This window comes from Myotis yumanensis, unplaced genomic scaffold (genome assembly GCF_028538775.1).
Source record: "Myotis yumanensis isolate MYYU_CA2020_CCGP unplaced genomic scaffold, mMyoYum1.0.hap1 SCAF_5, whole genome shotgun sequence".
NCBI lineage: Eukaryota > Metazoa > Chordata > Mammalia > Chiroptera > Vespertilionidae > Myotis > Myotis yumanensis.
The window spans coordinates 79,466,838-79,483,708 of NW_027223756.1; the positions used below are offsets into that span (position 1 = coordinate 79,466,838).

A 16,871-nucleotide genomic window follows, 5' to 3' on the forward strand; every position below is an offset into this window, starting at 1 on the left:
GATTGGACCAGGGAGGGCAATAAAAGTTTGCCGAACATCTTTCTGACCTTCAAGAGTGTATCATTTCGCAAAAGGGAAATTGAGGTCCTTTGTACTCTGATGGTTATTCCTGATTGGCATGTGGGCTGGTGCCTAAGTGAGAGTGACACTAAAGCAAAAGAGGCATTGGAAAGTGTCCATTCTCCAGACTCTGGGAAGGCCTCATTCATCATCTTTGCTGTTTTAATGTACATGATGTTTTTTGTGGACATCAACATATTGTCACCCTAAAGGGTTTGTAAGTGTCTTTTGGAGAAACTTGGCATAGTATCTTTTTAAAAAAATGTGTTTTAAAGAGAAAGAGTAAGGGAGAAAGCGAGAAACATCAATTTGTTGTTCCACTCATCCACACATTCATTGGTTGACTCCTGTATGTGTCCTGACTGGAGATCAAACACACGACGTTGGCTCATCGGGACAACACTAACCAACGGAGCCACCTGGCCTAGTTTATTTATTTATTTTAATCCTCATCTGAGGATATTTTTTCCATTGGTTTCCAGAGAGAGGGGAGAGGACGGAAGGGAGGAGTAGGGGGGTGGGGGAGAGAGGGAGAGAGAGAGAGAGAGAGAGAGAGAGAGAGAGAGAGAAACATCAACATGAGAGACACATTGATTGGTTGCCTCCCGCACCCACCCCTACTGGGGCTGAGGAACCTTCAACCAAGGTAAGTGCTGTTGATGGGGAATAGAACCTGAGACCAATTGATCTGCAGGCTGACCCTCTAATCCAGCGGTTCTCAACCTGTGGGTCGCGACCCTTTCACAGGGGTCTCCTAAGACCATCCTGCATATCAGATATTTACATTACGATTCATAACAGTAGCAACATTACAGTTATGAACTAGCAACAAAAATAATGTTATGGTTGGGTCACAACATGAGGAACTGTATTTAAAGGGCCAGAAGGTTGAGAACCACTGCTAATCACTGAGTAAAACTGGCAAGAGCTTATCCATGTCTGTTAATTAACCCAAGCAACCCCTCTGTCTCCAAATGACTAGAGAAATGGGGATCTGTGTCACCAGTTCTTGTGAACTTTTCTGCAGGAAAAGCCAGATACCAGTACTTCTGTGTTACTTAACTTCAGATGTCCAAGGAGCCTGAACTGTGCCCTGTATCAAATGTACAGAAAGAATGTATTACCCCTTTGGGCCGTACTGAGTTTTTGCAACAGCAGGTTCAACAGATGATATGTGCTCAGCAGGAGCAGGCCAGGTTCCTGCAGCAGGTGTTCTCAATTTGGAAGGTCTCATTTGCTTCACAGGCTCCAGTAGGCCTGATGGATACCTGCTCACACCTGTGACATGGTCTCTACGTGGCTGAATGCTGAGCACTCAGAAATGCACTTGGTAATACGGAGTCCTGAAGTTAGAGAAAGTTAGCAGCATCTGGACTTTGTGTATTGGAGTGTATTAGTTTTCTATGGCTGCTGTAACAAATTACCCCAAATGTAGTGGGTTAAAACAACACAGCTTAATTCTCTTACAGTGCTGGAGATAATAAGTCTAAAACAGGTTTTAAGGAGCTAAATCAAGGAGTTGATGGGACTGTGTTCTAGGGGTCTAGGAGAGAATCTGTTCCTTGCCTTTTCTAGCTTTTAGAGGCTTCCCACCTCCCTTGCCTCTTGGCCTCATCATTCCAACCCCTACTTCTGTTGTCACATCTCTTCTCTGACTCTGACCCTCTCTCCTCCACTTATCAGGACCCTTGTGATGATATTGGGCCAGCCCAGATAATCTAGGATATTTCCCCATCTCAGGAGTTTTCACTTACCCAGCTGTAAAGCCCCTTTTATCATGGAAGGTATCCTATCCACACGTTCCAGGGATTAGGATGTGGCCATCTTTGGAGAGGCAGGATTCTGTCAACACTGGGAAAATCAAAGCAGAAGTACCAGTGCTAAGATGGAACGGACTCTACAGTGTCAGAGAAACCTTGTAAAAGCACAAATGGCAACTCCTCACTTTTCTACTCACAGCCCTCCCATGCTACTTGCTGCTCCCAAGAGAAAGACCAAAGTCCTCCAGGTGGCCTGTGAGGTCTTATCTGACACCCCTCTGACCTCACCCTCTCCTAACCTCCCTTCTGCTGTGTCTGTTCAGCTACTTTGGCCTCCTTGCGGCTCCCCCTACACCTCTCAGCCTTTTCCTGTTTCTGAGCTTGCCCTCCCTTCCTGAACCCATCTGTCCTTGGTTTCTCTTCTCAGATCTCAGCTCAAATGTCATGTTCCAAGAGAGGCCCACCTCTCCACCTCACCCAGAATATCCTCCCTCCCCACCCCCACAGGCCACTGGTCACTCTCCAGCTGTTGCATGTAGTGTCTGAAATGATCTGCTTCATTTATCCATTTCTTGCCGGTCTCCTCAGATAAAAATGTACCCTCCTGGAGACCACCCACAGGGTCAGCCTTGCCCACGTGCTGGGCCCCTAGCTCTGAGCTCTCTGTCCAGATGCTTTGTAGGTGCCCAGCATGGATGCCCGCCAAGACTGGCCAGAGCAGAGCAGGCAGGGCAGCCCTTCCCGCCTGGACAGCCCAGAAAAGGCGGGAAAAAGAGGAGGGGGCGGGGGGAGAGCGGGAACGTGGGGAACCAGCAAACAAACAAGTCTCATGGGTGGGTAGAGTGGGAGTGCCAGCGGGCCCTGACGCTAGGAAGTGGGGCTGGGGGCAATCAGCCTGTCCATCCGGTTGGCCCCCCACATTCTCGTGCAGGGGTGACATTGATTCCAGCCTTCCTTGCCCTACTGGTCAATGCGTGCCCAGGTCGGGGTGGGGGGTCTGCAGGAGCCGACTCAGTAGGCCAAGGGGGTCTCTATTCTGGGTGTGCCTAGGGCTCTTTGGAGGGCAGCATGTGGGGCGACCCTGGTCCCACCACTGGGCCCCATGTACGCTGGGCACCCAGCGGAGCGCGCAGGCCTGGGCGGGGCCGTGGCCTGCTGGAAGAAGCGGGGGTGGATTGAGGCGGGGGCGCCCCCCACCCCCTTTCTTGCTTCGCGCCACTGCAGCGGCCAATCACCGTGCAGGCGCCCGCCCCCTGCGTGGCCTCCCACAACTTCTAAACGCCGAGTTTTCGCGGGAAAAAAATCAGAGCAGCTGGCAGCGTGGGCAGACTGGGCGCTCCGGGTCGCACGCACGTCCGCGCGGGGTCTGGGCCACACACGCGGCTCTATCGCCATTTCCAGGGCCAAGCGCGCAGGCAGGAGAGTGGGGGGGCGGCCGGCGAGGTGAGTGGCCAGGCGACTTGGGGCACCAGCCTGGGCCTGTGTGTGTGTGTGTAGGGGGTGGTGGGGGGGGGCAGGGGGAGGAAGGGGGAGGGGGAGGTGGGAAACCCAGCGCACCGGGCGCTGAGACTTTGCAAAACTTTCCTGAGCGGCCTGAGAGCGCGGTCCGCACCGGTGCCGCCGTGCCCGCGCCCACGCCGGCACCGGGCTCTCCTGCACGCGGACTCGGCTCTGCCCGAACCTCGGTCGGCCCTGGGCAGTGGCCTTCGGAATTCCGGACGTAGGCACGGGCCGGCGGAACCTCCCCGGAGCCCCGCGGGGGTCTCGCCAGCTGGGTGGGGGAGGGCCGGGAGAGCCGCGGGGGACCTTGTCAGGCTCCGCGCCTGCGCGCGGGGCGCCCCGCGATTCAATTGTCGCGCCGGAGCCCGGTTTCGCGCGCCCTTCGTTCCCCGGGCACGTCTGGGCCAATGGGGAGCGGGCGGGGCGGGGCGGCCTGGCGCGGCAGAGCCAATGAGCGAGGCGGATCGAGCGAGGGGCCCCTCCGGCGGCCCGGCGGTGGGGGTGGGCGTGGGCTCTCTGGCGTGGCCCACTCCGGCGGGAGGGAGGATAAGAGGGGCCCCGAGGACGGGAGTCAGAGTCCGGGGAGCGAGAGCCGGCGCGCGTGGACGCGGTGGGGCTGAGGTGAGACGCTCGGCGTGTGCGGGGGTGGCCGGGACGGGGCGGCCGGTTGCCATGGCCACCGCGGGGGCCAGCCGCGTCGCGCCCCGGGGGTCGCCGACACCGAGGGGTCGGAGCCTCGCGTGTCTCGGTGGGGGGTGGGGGGTTCTTCCCCTTCGCACTTAGTTGAGTTCCCAGGGACTTCTGAAGTTCCGACCTGCGCCGGACTTTTGGGTTTTCCTCTTGCGTCAGTATTAATTCAGTGAATGAATGAATGAATGAATGAACGAACGAACGAACGAACTCGACCCCTCAGCTTTTGGCTGTGTCCTTCCTCCTCTGGACGTTGGTGTCTCTTTCCTCCGAAGCGGGTGTGTGGGTTGGACTGAGTGGTTCAAGAGGCCGTTTGCCTTCCCTAATTTCCCCTTCCTCCTAAACGCTACCCCGGTGTTAGTCATTTACGCGTTAACTCCTTTAATTTACTCTGCCTGGCCCCGGGCTAGCTCTGGCCGTCTGTGAGGACTAGGGGGTCCGAGAGGGCGTTCGGGGGAGTTTTTGGGTGTCCACAGACTGGACAAAGCCAGGATGACCCAAGTGTGGCACGGGCCTGGTGGGGGCGGCAGCGGCAGCACTGACCGGAGGATCCACTCTGCTCTCGCAGCACCAGCAGGCATCATGTGGATCCAGGTTCGCACCATGGACGGGAAGGTGGCCCACAGCGTGGGCTCGCTCTCCAGGCTGACCAAGGTGGAAGAGCTGCGGGAGAAGATCCAGGAGCTGTTCCACGTGGAGCCCGGCCGACAGAGGCTCTTCTACCGGGGCAAGCAGGTAAACGCGCCCTGCAGGCTGCCCGCCGCCCAGCACCTTTGTTCCTGTCTCGTCCAGGCTTTGCTCCTCCGCCACCAGCACATTCAGTCCCCCCCCCCCCCCCCCATCCGGTCCCGCTTTATGTCTCCACAGAAAACTCCCATGCCTGAGCCAGGAACAAAGGCTCAACTCAGTCTGACACACTGGGCAGGCAGCTGGCACTGGAATCTGTAGCATTCGGGCTTCTCACACTCCCTTTTCCTTTTATTGTTTTTGAAGCCCCTCAAAATGATTTCTAGGAAAAGAAGTTGGAGGTGGCTGACGGAGAGCCGATGAATTTCAAGGAAGAGCCTAGAATCCTTACTCAAACACTAGGGCGGAAGGGACCGGGTTGTTCTTTGAAACTCACACTGGTGGACCAAGGCCCGCACCTATTTTGAGTTTGACCCTCGAGGGTGTTTTCTAGAAATTTGGACCAGCTTATTCAGAGGCGGGAGACGATGCTCGCAAACCTGGAATTTCTGCCCCTCTGGGCCTGCTTTTGCGGGGGCTGCGGATGACCAGGGGCTGGTGCTGTGGTCTGCGGCCGTGCTCCTCTGTCCTTTGCGCTCTGTCCTCCGACCCTGGAAGCAGTTAAAATGGCCACCCCTGCTTTAGCGGTGGCTCGCCGTTGGGACGCTTTCTCCAGTGGCACTGGGGGAGGTTTCCAGTTTTGTAGTTGTCCTTGGGGGGATGGCGGGATGTACGCCTGGGAATGAAATTTCCCTGAGTGGGAGATGGTGGCACGAAGTGTGGGTCCTGTCTGCTGGGACCATCCTGGAGTTGGGTGGACCGTAGGGACAGTGGTGTAGCGATTGAACTGGATTAAAAGTCTTCGGTTGGGCTGTGCGCCCGACTTTGTTGTTGTGGCGTTTTGAACTGGATCCTGCCGCCATCTGGTGTCTAGATTGAAAAATAAACACTCCGTGTCCGCGCCTGGGCATGATTTTTGGGGGTTGGGAGGATCCTGTGTGCTTACTTGAAATGAGACCTGATGATTAATTTCTTGGGCTTGCAGCGCCCTGGAAGACCTTTAGCCTCCTTCCTGTGAGAGATAGGATGACTTGAATGTCTTAAGAATCTGAGTTATAACCCGCCCTGCCTGGGGAGGGAAAGCCGATCCTGCAAACTTGGGGATTTAACTGTGCAGTCGCATTCGTGTTGAGAAAAGGCAGGGCTTGCGTGGAGCTCCGCTGGGCTGCTGTCTCCTGCCTCTGAAGGGCCTCATTTGGTGGCATCTACACGGACTGTGATTTGCCACTCAGTCGATTTGTTCAGCAGAGGTCCTTTCTGAAAACCCCTTGCATGTGCCTACTAAGCAGTTCATGGTGTAGTTCAAAGGCAGGTTGAATGGAGTCCTCACAAAGTTCAAGGAAGCACGTATGTTTGTTTGCCTGTTGTGTGCCAAACACGTTTTGTTTTTTTTTCAACATCAGTAGGTTTATATTCTATTAAACACTGTTCATTTTAATTTTTACATTGCAAACATGTAGAAAAGTTGAAAGACCCACGAACACATGAACACCTCCCTAGGTTTTACCACTGATATTTTGTGTGGTCACTTTTATCACTCGGCTCTGTCTTGCTCTATCCATCCACCAATATGTCTTATTTTTGGGGATGCATTTCAAAGTAAGTTTGCAGACGATCGTTCATATCACCCCTAAACACTCAGCATGCCTGTCATTAAGTAGAGTTCACTATTGGGGTTCTCACTGTCTTTTTAGGTAAAATTTGTATATATCAAGGCACGTCTTAAGCAGACCATTTGGAGTTCTGACAAATATCTACACCCACATAACCAAACCCCTATCTCCCTTCATTCATCATACAGTATTTGATCCATTCAGAAGTCTTGCTGACCTCTGAGTAAGTACAAAGCATGATGACAGCAACACCAAGGTGCCTTAGACACACACATAGTGCCTTTAATCTTAAGGCTGTTGGCGATGAGATACAGGGCTCTTAACGCTGCTTTCACACAGTGCAGCTTTTATAGTTACCACAGTGTGGCCCATTCTCCTTCCTGCTGCGCTCGGCAGGCAGCTTTGTGAGGGAACGTGCAGTTGTTTCTGTCTTCCGGGTAAGGAAGCCAGGCCTCAGGGCCTGATGCAATTTCCCCAAGGTTGTCTGGCCAGGAATCGGCCTGGTGGCTCGGAGGTGTGGACATCGACGGGAGGGTGGGTGACAAAAGCACACAAGCCGCGGCTCCAAGCAAGTCAAGCCTGCAAACAGACTGGACTAATAGTGATAGGAAGTGGTGCAGTTTCCAGTGGGTGCAGGAGAGCTGTTGTTTTCCAGAACGTTCTAGGGAGTCTGCACAATCTCCCCGCCCCGCCCTTAAAAGAAATATGGCAAAGCAGTCCAAGTTCTGCAGGGAGGTTGACTGAGACCATAAAGCAGAACATAGCTGAGTCTTTCTTCAGGATATGGGAGGGCTTTGTGGCAGCTTATTTAGGCTGAATAGGTTGGCGGTTATGTCGCTTGATTGGCGGAAATACAGGGAGCATGGGGGGAAGGGACCTCGGCGGCAGGCCCAGCCTGGGCAAGGAGAGAGGCATCTGGCGCCTGTTTTTTGCTGCCCATAAAATTAATAATAGCTGTTATTTGTGGCATAGCCTTGAACAAGCTCAGGTACAAGGCTTTGCGCTTTACATAATCTTCCCAAGTCCCCTGTCCCAGCGGCTTGGCCATGGACTCTCTGTTCGGACAGAGCTAATTGTGGACTCGGCATTGTGGCATGGTAAGAATTCAGTGAGGTAATGGATGTGAAGGAATGAGCCCATGTCTGGCTCACAATAAAGGTGCAATAAATCAGCTCAGGGCCTGTCCCCCTGGGGGCCCCTGACATGGGGGCCGGTCATTCTCCATGAGGGGCTTGGTCTTTCTCTGTGGGGGGCTGTGCCGTGTTGAGCAGCATTCCTGGCCCCACCCACTCAATGCTAGGAGCACCCCTGGTGTGATAACCACAAGTGTCCCCAGCATCACCAAGTGTCCTCTTGGGGACAAAATCACCCCTAGTAGTTTTGTAGATAACTTAGGAAAGCAGCTCACTTGGCCTTGCTGAGCTCCAAGGCTCTGTTAAGGTCAGTCTGAAAGATCAGTTGAAATGATATCCTGGGAATGGCCTTGCAAGGGTCACTCATGTCACAGTAACCTACCAAGTGTCCCTGCTGTAGTGGCCTTTCCAGGACGCTGCCTGTCTTTCCGAAGGGCAGGGTCAGGCAGCAAATAGGACAGTTCCTTGCAGAGACTTATTCTTCCGGCTGCTAGAGGGAAGGTCCCTTTTTCCCATGGAGAGCTCCCAGCTAGAGGGCATGCCCTCTAAGCCGGGGGTCAGCAGATTCTGTCTGTAAAGAGCCTGGTAGTAAATATCTGTCTCCCTGGGGACTGCTCACCTCCACCACTGGAGCAGGAAGGCAGCCATAGACAGTATGCAAACGAATGGACCTGTTTCAGTAGGCGTCACAATACATTTGTTTACAAAACCAAGTGTGGGACAGAACTGTCACGAGGGCTGTGGTGTGCCAATCACCTTGTGCTCTGATCCGGGCTCCGGGTTGGTGAAGCCAGGTTTTATTCTCAGGAACAACATTGCTGTGCAATGTGTCAGGGCACTTGGTTGCAGGAGTTTTTCCAGGGCAGGGTGCTCAGACTGTTTGGTCTCAGGCCCCCTGTCCACCCTCCAAAGTGATTGAGGACCCCGAAGAGCTTCTGCTGGGGTTATGTCCATCGTTTCTTGCATGTTAGAAATCCTGCCTGATTTGCATTCTCCATGTCCGAGAGGGGCTAGGATGTGCGAGAAGGGTCGTGCTTGAGGTGCTCACTCTGCTTGCTCCTTCCCGAGTGGGCAGTTGTGTCACCTCTGTCACATCTGGGATCCTGTTCCCTGTGTTTTCTTCTTCTGTCTCTCCATCCCTCTTGTCTGGCCTGCACCTCAGGTTGCTCTGCGGAGGCCTGGAGGCTGAGATGGGAAGATGAGGGTGGGGTAAGCTGCATCCCCTGGAAGAGGGGCAGAGCAGTTTCTCACTTCCTGCCTCTGCAAGTTCCCTTTTCTCCAGCTCTGGGTCCTTCTTGGTACCAGGCTCACGCCACCCTCATTAAGACCCTGCAGTCTGGTTTATGTCCTCTCCACCTATCACCCAAATTGCCGCCACATGCCAAACCCGGTGACATTTATTTCCTGCTCTCTTGTGTTTTGGGGGGCAGCACACGGCACCCTGAAAAGTATCCCCCAAAAAGTCACGAAGGGCAGAAAGTGAACAGAAGCAATAGGCATGGCGAGCTTTTTTTATTTTTTATTTTTATTTTTTGTATTTTATTGATTTTAGAGAGAGGGGAAGGGAGAGGAATAGAGAGATAGAAACATGGATGAGAGAAAAATTGATCGGCTGCCACTTGTGCACCCCTACTGGGGATCGAGCCTGAAACCCGGGCATGTGCCCTGATTGGGAATTGAACCTGGTGACCTCTTGGTTCATGGGTTGATGTTCAACCACTGAGCTACCCTGGCCAGGCAACATGGTGAGTTTTTTTTTTTTTTTTAAGAGCATCTCCTTTAATTTTTTTAATTCATTTTTTTAATCCTCACCTGAGAATATTTTCCATTGATTTTTAGAGAGAGTGGAAGAGAGAAAGACAGAAATATTGATGTGAGAGACACACATTGATTGGTTGCCATCTGCACTCACCCCGACCAGGGCCGGGGAGGAGCCTGCAACTGAGGTACATGCCCTTGACCGGAATCGAACCAGGACCCGTTGGTCCACAGGCTGACACTCTATACACTGAGCCAAACAGGCTAAGACATGGTGAGCTTTTTTCCTTTTTTAAAAATATATCTTTATTGATTTCAGAGAGGAAGGGAGAGAGAGAGAGAGAAACATCAATGATGAGAGAGAATCATTGATTGACTATCTCCTGCACAGCCCCTACTGGGGATCAAGCCCGCAACCCGGGCATGTGCCCTTGACCGGAATTGAACGTGGGACCCTTCAGTCCTCAGGCCAACGCTCTATCCACTGAGCCAAACCAGCCAGGACCATGGTGAGATTTTAATACAAGTTTCCAAAAGGAACCAGGTGCTTAGTTGTTAAATTTTATATGTGTTTATTTAGATTTACATGATGCCCATGGCATAAAATTCCAAATGTCCAGGAAGCATACTTGGTTTAAAAGAGAGAAAGAGAGACATAATTTAAATATTGTAGGCAGTTGGCCCTGGCCACGTAGCTTGGTTGGTTAGAGTGTTGTCCTGATGCGCCAAGGTTGTGGGTTTGATCCCCAGTCAGGACGCATACAGGAATCAACCAATGAGTGCATAAATAAGTGGAACAACAAGTTGATGTTGCTCTCTTTCTCCCTCTCCCTCTCTCCCTCCCTCCCCTCTTCCTTTCTCTCTCAAATCAATTTTAAAAAATACTGTATGCAGTTTTGCCGTCAGACCTGAATCTGCAGTACAGGGTTATGTGCCTCCAAACACATATAGTCAGTCTTCCATATCTGCAGGTTTTGTTTTGTTCCACAGATTTGACCAACCACAGATAAAAACTATTCAGGAGGGGAAATCCCAGAAAGTTTCAAAAATCAAAACTTGAATTTGCTGCATGCCAAGCACTATGTTGAATCCACGCAATTGAAGGGATGTGTAAGGTGCCCTGCTCTAGGTGCTGTGCAAATACTACACCATTTTATATAAGGGACTTGGGCATCTAATCATTTGGGTGTCCCTGGGGGGTCATGCAAATGTAGGTTATGTGCAAGTATGCTATCTATCTATATATATAAAAGGCTAATATGCTAACACTTGGATTGCAGGAAACGAGTTAAGTCGGCTCGCGTGAATTGCGCGTACTCCGCGGGAGCCGTCTTAACTCGGTTCATATAGATTTGCGGTGGAGTGTGGGAAACGTGTAAACTCGGGCCGATTGTAACTGCGTATTACCAAATATTTGTTTGTTTGCCGTTCACAAAGATACCTACCTGCGTATGCGAACCGTTTCATACCCATACTTCGAACCCATACTTCAAAAGATATAGGCATTTTAAACTAACTCTGATTTTGCGCGGGAAACCTAAATAATTGCCCGCGCCATCTTATATTTTGGCGGGAAATTCACCCGACACCGTAGTGCTAAGTGTTCCTCCGATAGTCCGACCAGTCGCTATGATGCGCACTGACCACTGGGGCCAGACTCTCAATGCAGGAGCTGCTGTGACATGCACTGGTCATTTACAAAGAAATGGCATTGTGGACCTGGCGCTGACAAAGCAACACTCAGCTTCCCCCAAGTGGGACACAGGCCTTGCCACCACCCCGGAGCAACAGCCCACCAAATCGCAGCCAACGCTGCTGAGACCCCATGGTGCAAAATACGGCCCACAGCCCAGCCCAGCCCGGAAGTGGTCGCTGTGGGCGCCAGGTAATGACGTCACGTAGCAACGCCTGGCTTCCTCTCCCTAGTGACTAGCCTCCTTGCAGTTTCTTCAGCCCAGGAACATGACTTGCTTTATACTTTAAACATTTTACACTTTAGCCAAATGTCTGTGAAGCGTTTTCCTGTGCCTCATCTCATTTGATCCTCACAGAAGTCCTGGAGTAGGTAGAGAGGAGACTCGGTGGAATCCTATTTTCTTTTCATTAGCTGGAAAATGGAGATTTAGAAAGTTTAGAAACTTGACCTGACTGAAAAGAAGTAAGAAATGGTGGACCTTGAAAATGACTCCAGGTTTTTCCACTGCTCAGAATATAGTCAAACACTGCTGCAGTTAAATATTTTACCCTTTGTTCTCCCTGCGTGATCTACAATGATAATCTGCTTCGTGTTGATATTTACTGCTGTGTTGCTGACAGTTACCTGAATGAGAAGTTGAGGTGCTTCACTGGGCTGGAAAAAGTTTAGCTAAATCAGAAAGCAGGTCTAATTAAGCAAGTTTATCCTATGTATAAAAGACTAAGTTGACTCGCCCATGCACGATACATATAAAGCTCTCTGCACCAATCGCACGCTTGTGTTTCGATCTGTCATTGTCGATTGTGAATTTGGTTGACACTTCTATTGTAGAGAAAGGGCGAATAGCGATATTAAAATATTTCTTCTAATTAGTTTTCTTTCAGTGTGCATGAGTCCATGCACTGGGACACTAGTTTTCTTTAAGGGACTTGAGCATCTCGCGATTTGGGTGTCCTTGGGGGTTCAGGACCCACTGCCCTGCAGATATCTAGGTACAACTGCACATTTTACTACAGGCGATTTAAGGGGTTGTCAGTGGAAATTTTGGTTATTCAAGATTTTAACTTCAGGTTTAATTTTTTTTTTATTGTCTAAAGTTTTACATAAGTCTCCTTTTCCCCCAATTGACTGCCCCCTCAGGTTTAATTTTAACATTAGAACCTCTAACGAAAGGTGGTGCTTACTTGTCATTCAGTTTTTATAGCTTTTTAAAATTTTTTATGTTTTTTATAAACATCAGATTTTTATTTCTTACAGTTCTGGAGGTTGGAAGTCCAAGATCAAGGTGCCAGCAGATTTGGTGTCTGGCGGAAAAAGCTATAGCTTTTATTAATGCCATTAGCCTTGGTTGGAATTTTAGGATCTCGATAACGAACCCAAACCTTAGACTGTTTGGTCACCTCATGCGGACATGTTAGCATGAGGTGGGCCTGGGCCCAGCCGCTCTCCTTGTGGTTCCTGAACGTTTCTGCACAGCTTTGGGGAAGCCGGTGGGGGTAGAGGGGCATACAATACACCTCCTCACGGTAGCCAGCAGTTGTGCAAGCTGCTTCCTGCTGGCTGCAGGACCCTTCTGGAAAGCTCTAGGTTGTGAATCGTGTCCTGCAGGCAGAGTTCCATGCCAGCCTGGCTCAGCCCGAGTGCCCCCTTTCCTGCCCACGTCCTGCCCTGTTTGTGCCTCTGTCTGCGCCCTTGTGCGAGCAGGCAGGTCGCCTCTAGGAAGCTCAGGCCCTGAGGAAGTCAGTGGGCTTCTGTCAGTCTGGCTTCCTGACCTGTCATGGAGGTGAGGGGCCAGGTCAGGCTCAGTGTGGGGCTCAACCTGTGGGAGGTGTTGTCAGTAGAAAAACACCATGAGAGAGGAGTGGTGTGAGTGCTGAACCCAAATCAGGATTCCCTGTGCCTCAGTGTCTGCGTGACCCTTTCCACCCCTCCTCTGCACCCCCAGTGGCCATTCTGGTGCATTCTGCCTCCTCTCTTACCTCAGCCTCCCAGCTTGGCCTCTCTTCTCTCCAACTCGGCCTCTGTCCGGTGCTCGTTGTGAAACAAGTCTGATCACGTGCTCCCTTCTGGCTCGGCCCTACCACTGCCTCTGTTGCCCAGGCGGCTAGGTTTATTTCCCGTCCTCTGAAGTGTCCTCTGAAGTCGTCCTCGTTTCCCTTGATGTGTGTGTGGGAGACACATCCACTTTTGCTGTGTTTCACTGTCACGTGCAGCTGTGTGATACTCCTTTGCATGTGTAAGCCATAGTTTTGCTTGCAAATAATGCCTGTGAATATGCCAGGTAGGAACATTGGTGTCCGTGTCCTCAAGCACATGTGAGGGTCTCTCTAGCTTACTGGTTCTCATTGAGGGCAACTCCCCCTGGAGACACTGGGCCTTGTCTGGGGACATTGTGGCTATCAGGATTGGGGGTGCTCAGGCATTAGGTGTGGGTAGAGGCCAGGGATGCTGCTCAATGCTCAGAAGTGCCCAGGATGGCCCCTCCCCACAGAATGACCAGGCGAATAAGGGATGTCTGCCTAACCCTGGAGGTGCTGGGCCCTAGGTGCAAATGTCTTGTTTATCCTTTTTAAGGCCATTTGGCTTGCCCTCTGGTGGTTTCCTGTCACAGTCACACTGGGGGTATTTGTCCTTTTTTTTTTTTTTAATTAATAAACTTTATTTCTGAGAGCAATCTTAGCTTCTCAGCAAAATGATGAGGCAGGTTCAGAGATTTCCTGTGTACTCACACACCTACTGTCAGCATCAGGCACCAGATGGTGCATTTGTTATAAGCCATGTACCTAGATTGGCATGTCATAGTCACCCAGAGTCCACAGGCTCCCTTAGGGTTCACTCTTGGTGTCATAAGTTCCATGGGGTTGGAAACTACACAGAGTAGTTTCACTGCCTTAAAAATACTCTGTGCTATACCTATTTATCCTCCCTCCACTTTCTGGCAGCCACTGATCCTTTCACTGTCTCCATAGTTTTGCCCTTTCCAGAATTTCAAATACAGATGCCCTTTGACTTGTGATGGGTTGTTATATCCTGAGAAGTTGAAATATTGTAAGTAGAGAAACCAAGATGGCGGCATAGGTAAACACCGGAAACTGCTGCCTCGCACAACTACTTCAAAAATACAACTAAAAGACAAAACGAAATATTGTAAGTAAAAAACATATTTAGCCCTGGCCAGTTGCTCAGTGGTTGGCGCGTTGGCCTGAGGACCTAAGAGTCAAGAGTTCGATTCCTGGTCAAGGGCACTTGACTTGGTTGTAGGATGACCTAGGACCCTGAAACTTGCCTCCGCTGTGACCCCCGATGCTGTTTGCATGTTAATTGCAACCAGCCCTTTGAAACATCAGCTTTTGGTAAAAATTTGGAAGGAGGGAAGTGTATGTTTTCCTCTCTTTTCCCTTTTCTTTAGAGTACCGCTTCTGAACCAGGTTGTTCTGCCCCAAGGGGACGGTGGAAGTTTGGAGACATCTGTGGTTGGCATGACTGGGGGAGCTCCTGGCATTGTGGGTGGGGGCCAGGTGTGCTGACGATCCAGCCCAGTGTCACACAGACCGGCCTTAGGGGCATCTGGATAGAACAAGGTACCCTTGCAGGTCCTTGTTGCGTGTTGGCGGAGTGCTGCGGGATAGTTTCTAATAAAAGGTAACTCCTTGGCCTTTTGTGCCATCGGGATGCCACTCAGAAGACAAAACTCCTTCACACCCAGGGGTGTAGATTGCTAAGCTGTGCTGGCCACAGTGTCCTGTTAGCAGGTGTCTAGTGTGGGTGGAATTAGCATCGAGGAGTTAATAGGGGTGGAGGTAATGGATCTGAGAAGTTGCCCTGTGTGGGTAAGACCTGAGCTAGAGCTTTACAGAGGTGACTTGTGGATGTTGGGGTGTATGTCTCCTTGGGCTCACATAGGCTGGGTCTCCTTCCTGGCCACTGCTGACATTGGGGCCAGGTCATTGTCTGTGGAGGGCCATCCTGGGTACTGTGGAAGGTTTTGCAGTATTTCTGGCCCTATGCACTCCATCGTGACAACCATAGATGTCCCCAAACATTGTGTGCCAGTGGCACCTGTATGCTGGATTGCCCTCAATTGAGAATGACAATGTGTGTTTATTGTAACAAAAGTTGCAAAGCACGTTAACACATGAAGTACTAAGGAAACCTCCCCTGACATCTGATGTGTATCCACAGCACAGCAGGATTGTGCTGTGCTTATGGGGACACTTACCTAATGACACCAGGAGTCCTCATTTGAGAGAGTCTGGGGAAGGGGTATCAGTGTGCATACCCGGGAGGGAACAGGTTTTATGTCCCATAATCTGAGGGCAGATTCCCTCCTTAGCTCACAGCATGTGCCTGTGCCTGGCACCAAGAAGACACACTAAATACAGGCGGGTAAGTGATCTCTGTCTTGGTTTCTCTGCAGATGGAGGATGGCCACACCCTCTTTGACTATGATGTTCGCCTGAATGACACCATCCAGCTCCTGGTTCGGCAGAACCTCATGCCTCCTCCCCCCAGTAGCAGCAGCAGCAACAACCAGGAGAGAGACTCTGAGCTTTCTGACACCGATTCTGGCTACTGCCTGGGCCAGAGCGAGTCGGACAAGTCCTCGACTAGCGGTGAGGCGGCTGCAGAGGCGGACAGGAATGCAGGCTTAGCAGATGAGGCAGTGTGTGATGAGACGGAGCTGGGCCTGTACAAGGTGAGGCTCCTGCAGAAGGTTTGGGGTCTGGCCGATCTCTGCACCCCTGAGGATCATTCCTCATGCTCCACTGACTTTGGCTTCCCCACCACCCAGCCATGAGCTCATGAGGGCGGGCCATCTCCCCTCCATCCCTGTGGCTGGGCCCCACAGTCCTGCCATGAAAACCTGAAGTTTCTTTGGCAGAAGCATGTGCTACTCCAGATTTCTTTCTGATCCCTGAAACAGAATCCCGGGTCTGGCCTACAGGTGTCTGCTCTGGCCTCTGTAGTGGCTGTAAAATCTCTGAATTCTTTGCCGCCCTCTAAGATCATGACATTTCATATAATGATCTGGAGTCTCAGCTTTTCTTGAGAAATGAGTTCTGGCCTCCCTAGGCTGATTCTGCTTTCAGGGCCATTGGCAAAATCTTGGGACATCTCTGGATGTCATGACTGGGGATACCGCTGACATCAAGTTTCCCCAGTCATGGGGGACAGATTCTCAACACCCCACAATGGCCAGGATAGGATGGCCCCTCACAGTGGGATCCCAGTGACCACAGTGCTGCACTCAAGAAACCTGAGTCCAAGCTTTTGGATTTGCGTCCCAGGCCTGAAGCAGCCAGTGCCAAGGATCAAAACAGGCCCTGAGATATGATGAGCGAGTGTTGCTGATCAGATTTCCTTCCCTGGGTTGGATAAGAGAGTTTCCCTTTACTTTGCAGGCCAATGAGTACGTTGATGCTCGGGACACGGATGTGGGAAGTTGGTTTGAGGCGAAGGTTGTCAGGGTGACAAAGAAGCCACCATCCCAGGACATGCCGAGTAGCTCCACCTCGTCCCAAGACACGCCTTCTAGTTCTGCCTCATCTCAGGACACGCCTTGTAGCTCCACCCTGTCCCAGGACACGCCTTGTAGCTCCGCCTCCTCCAAGGACACGCCTTGTAGCTCTGCCTCATCCCAGGAAGCACCCTGTAGCTCCTCCTCGTCCCAGGACGCACCTTGTAGCTCCACCTCCACGTTGGAAGAAGACGACGACGTCATTTATCACGTGACATATGATGAGTGAGTCATTCCAGGGAGGTGGTGGGCCTGAACTGTTGGTCCTGTGTATATAGAACCTGGAGTTTGGTACAGCCTTGGGGATGATGGTCAGGATTCGAGGCTCCCACCCTCATGCTCCCAAACAACACAGGA

At 51.5% G+C, this 16,871-nt stretch overlaps 1 protein-coding gene across 3 annotated transcripts in view; it reads left to right on the forward strand.

Annotated features, from left to right (window-relative positions):
- The first annotated feature begins 3,172 nt into the window (after nt 1-3,172).
- UHRF1 (ubiquitin like with PHD and ring finger domains 1) overlaps nt 3,173-16,871 on the forward strand; it is a 40,614-nt gene continuing 26,915 nt past the window's right edge. For 2 of the 3 annotated variants that reach the window (XM_070415883.1, XM_070415885.1), the window contains exons 1-4: nt 3,841-3,941; nt 4,579-4,745; nt 15,414-15,692; nt 16,399-16,739. In XM_070415883.1, coding sequence (XP_070271984.1) covers nt 4,593-4,745; nt 15,414-15,692; nt 16,399-16,739 — 773 coding nt within the window. In that variant the 5' untranslated portion in view covers nt 3,841-3,941; nt 4,579-4,592. Of the gene's footprint in view, nt 3,264-3,840; nt 3,942-4,578; nt 4,746-15,413; nt 15,693-16,398; nt 16,740-16,871 lie in introns of those variants that run through there. The other variant, XM_070415884.1, reaches the window with a different exon arrangement.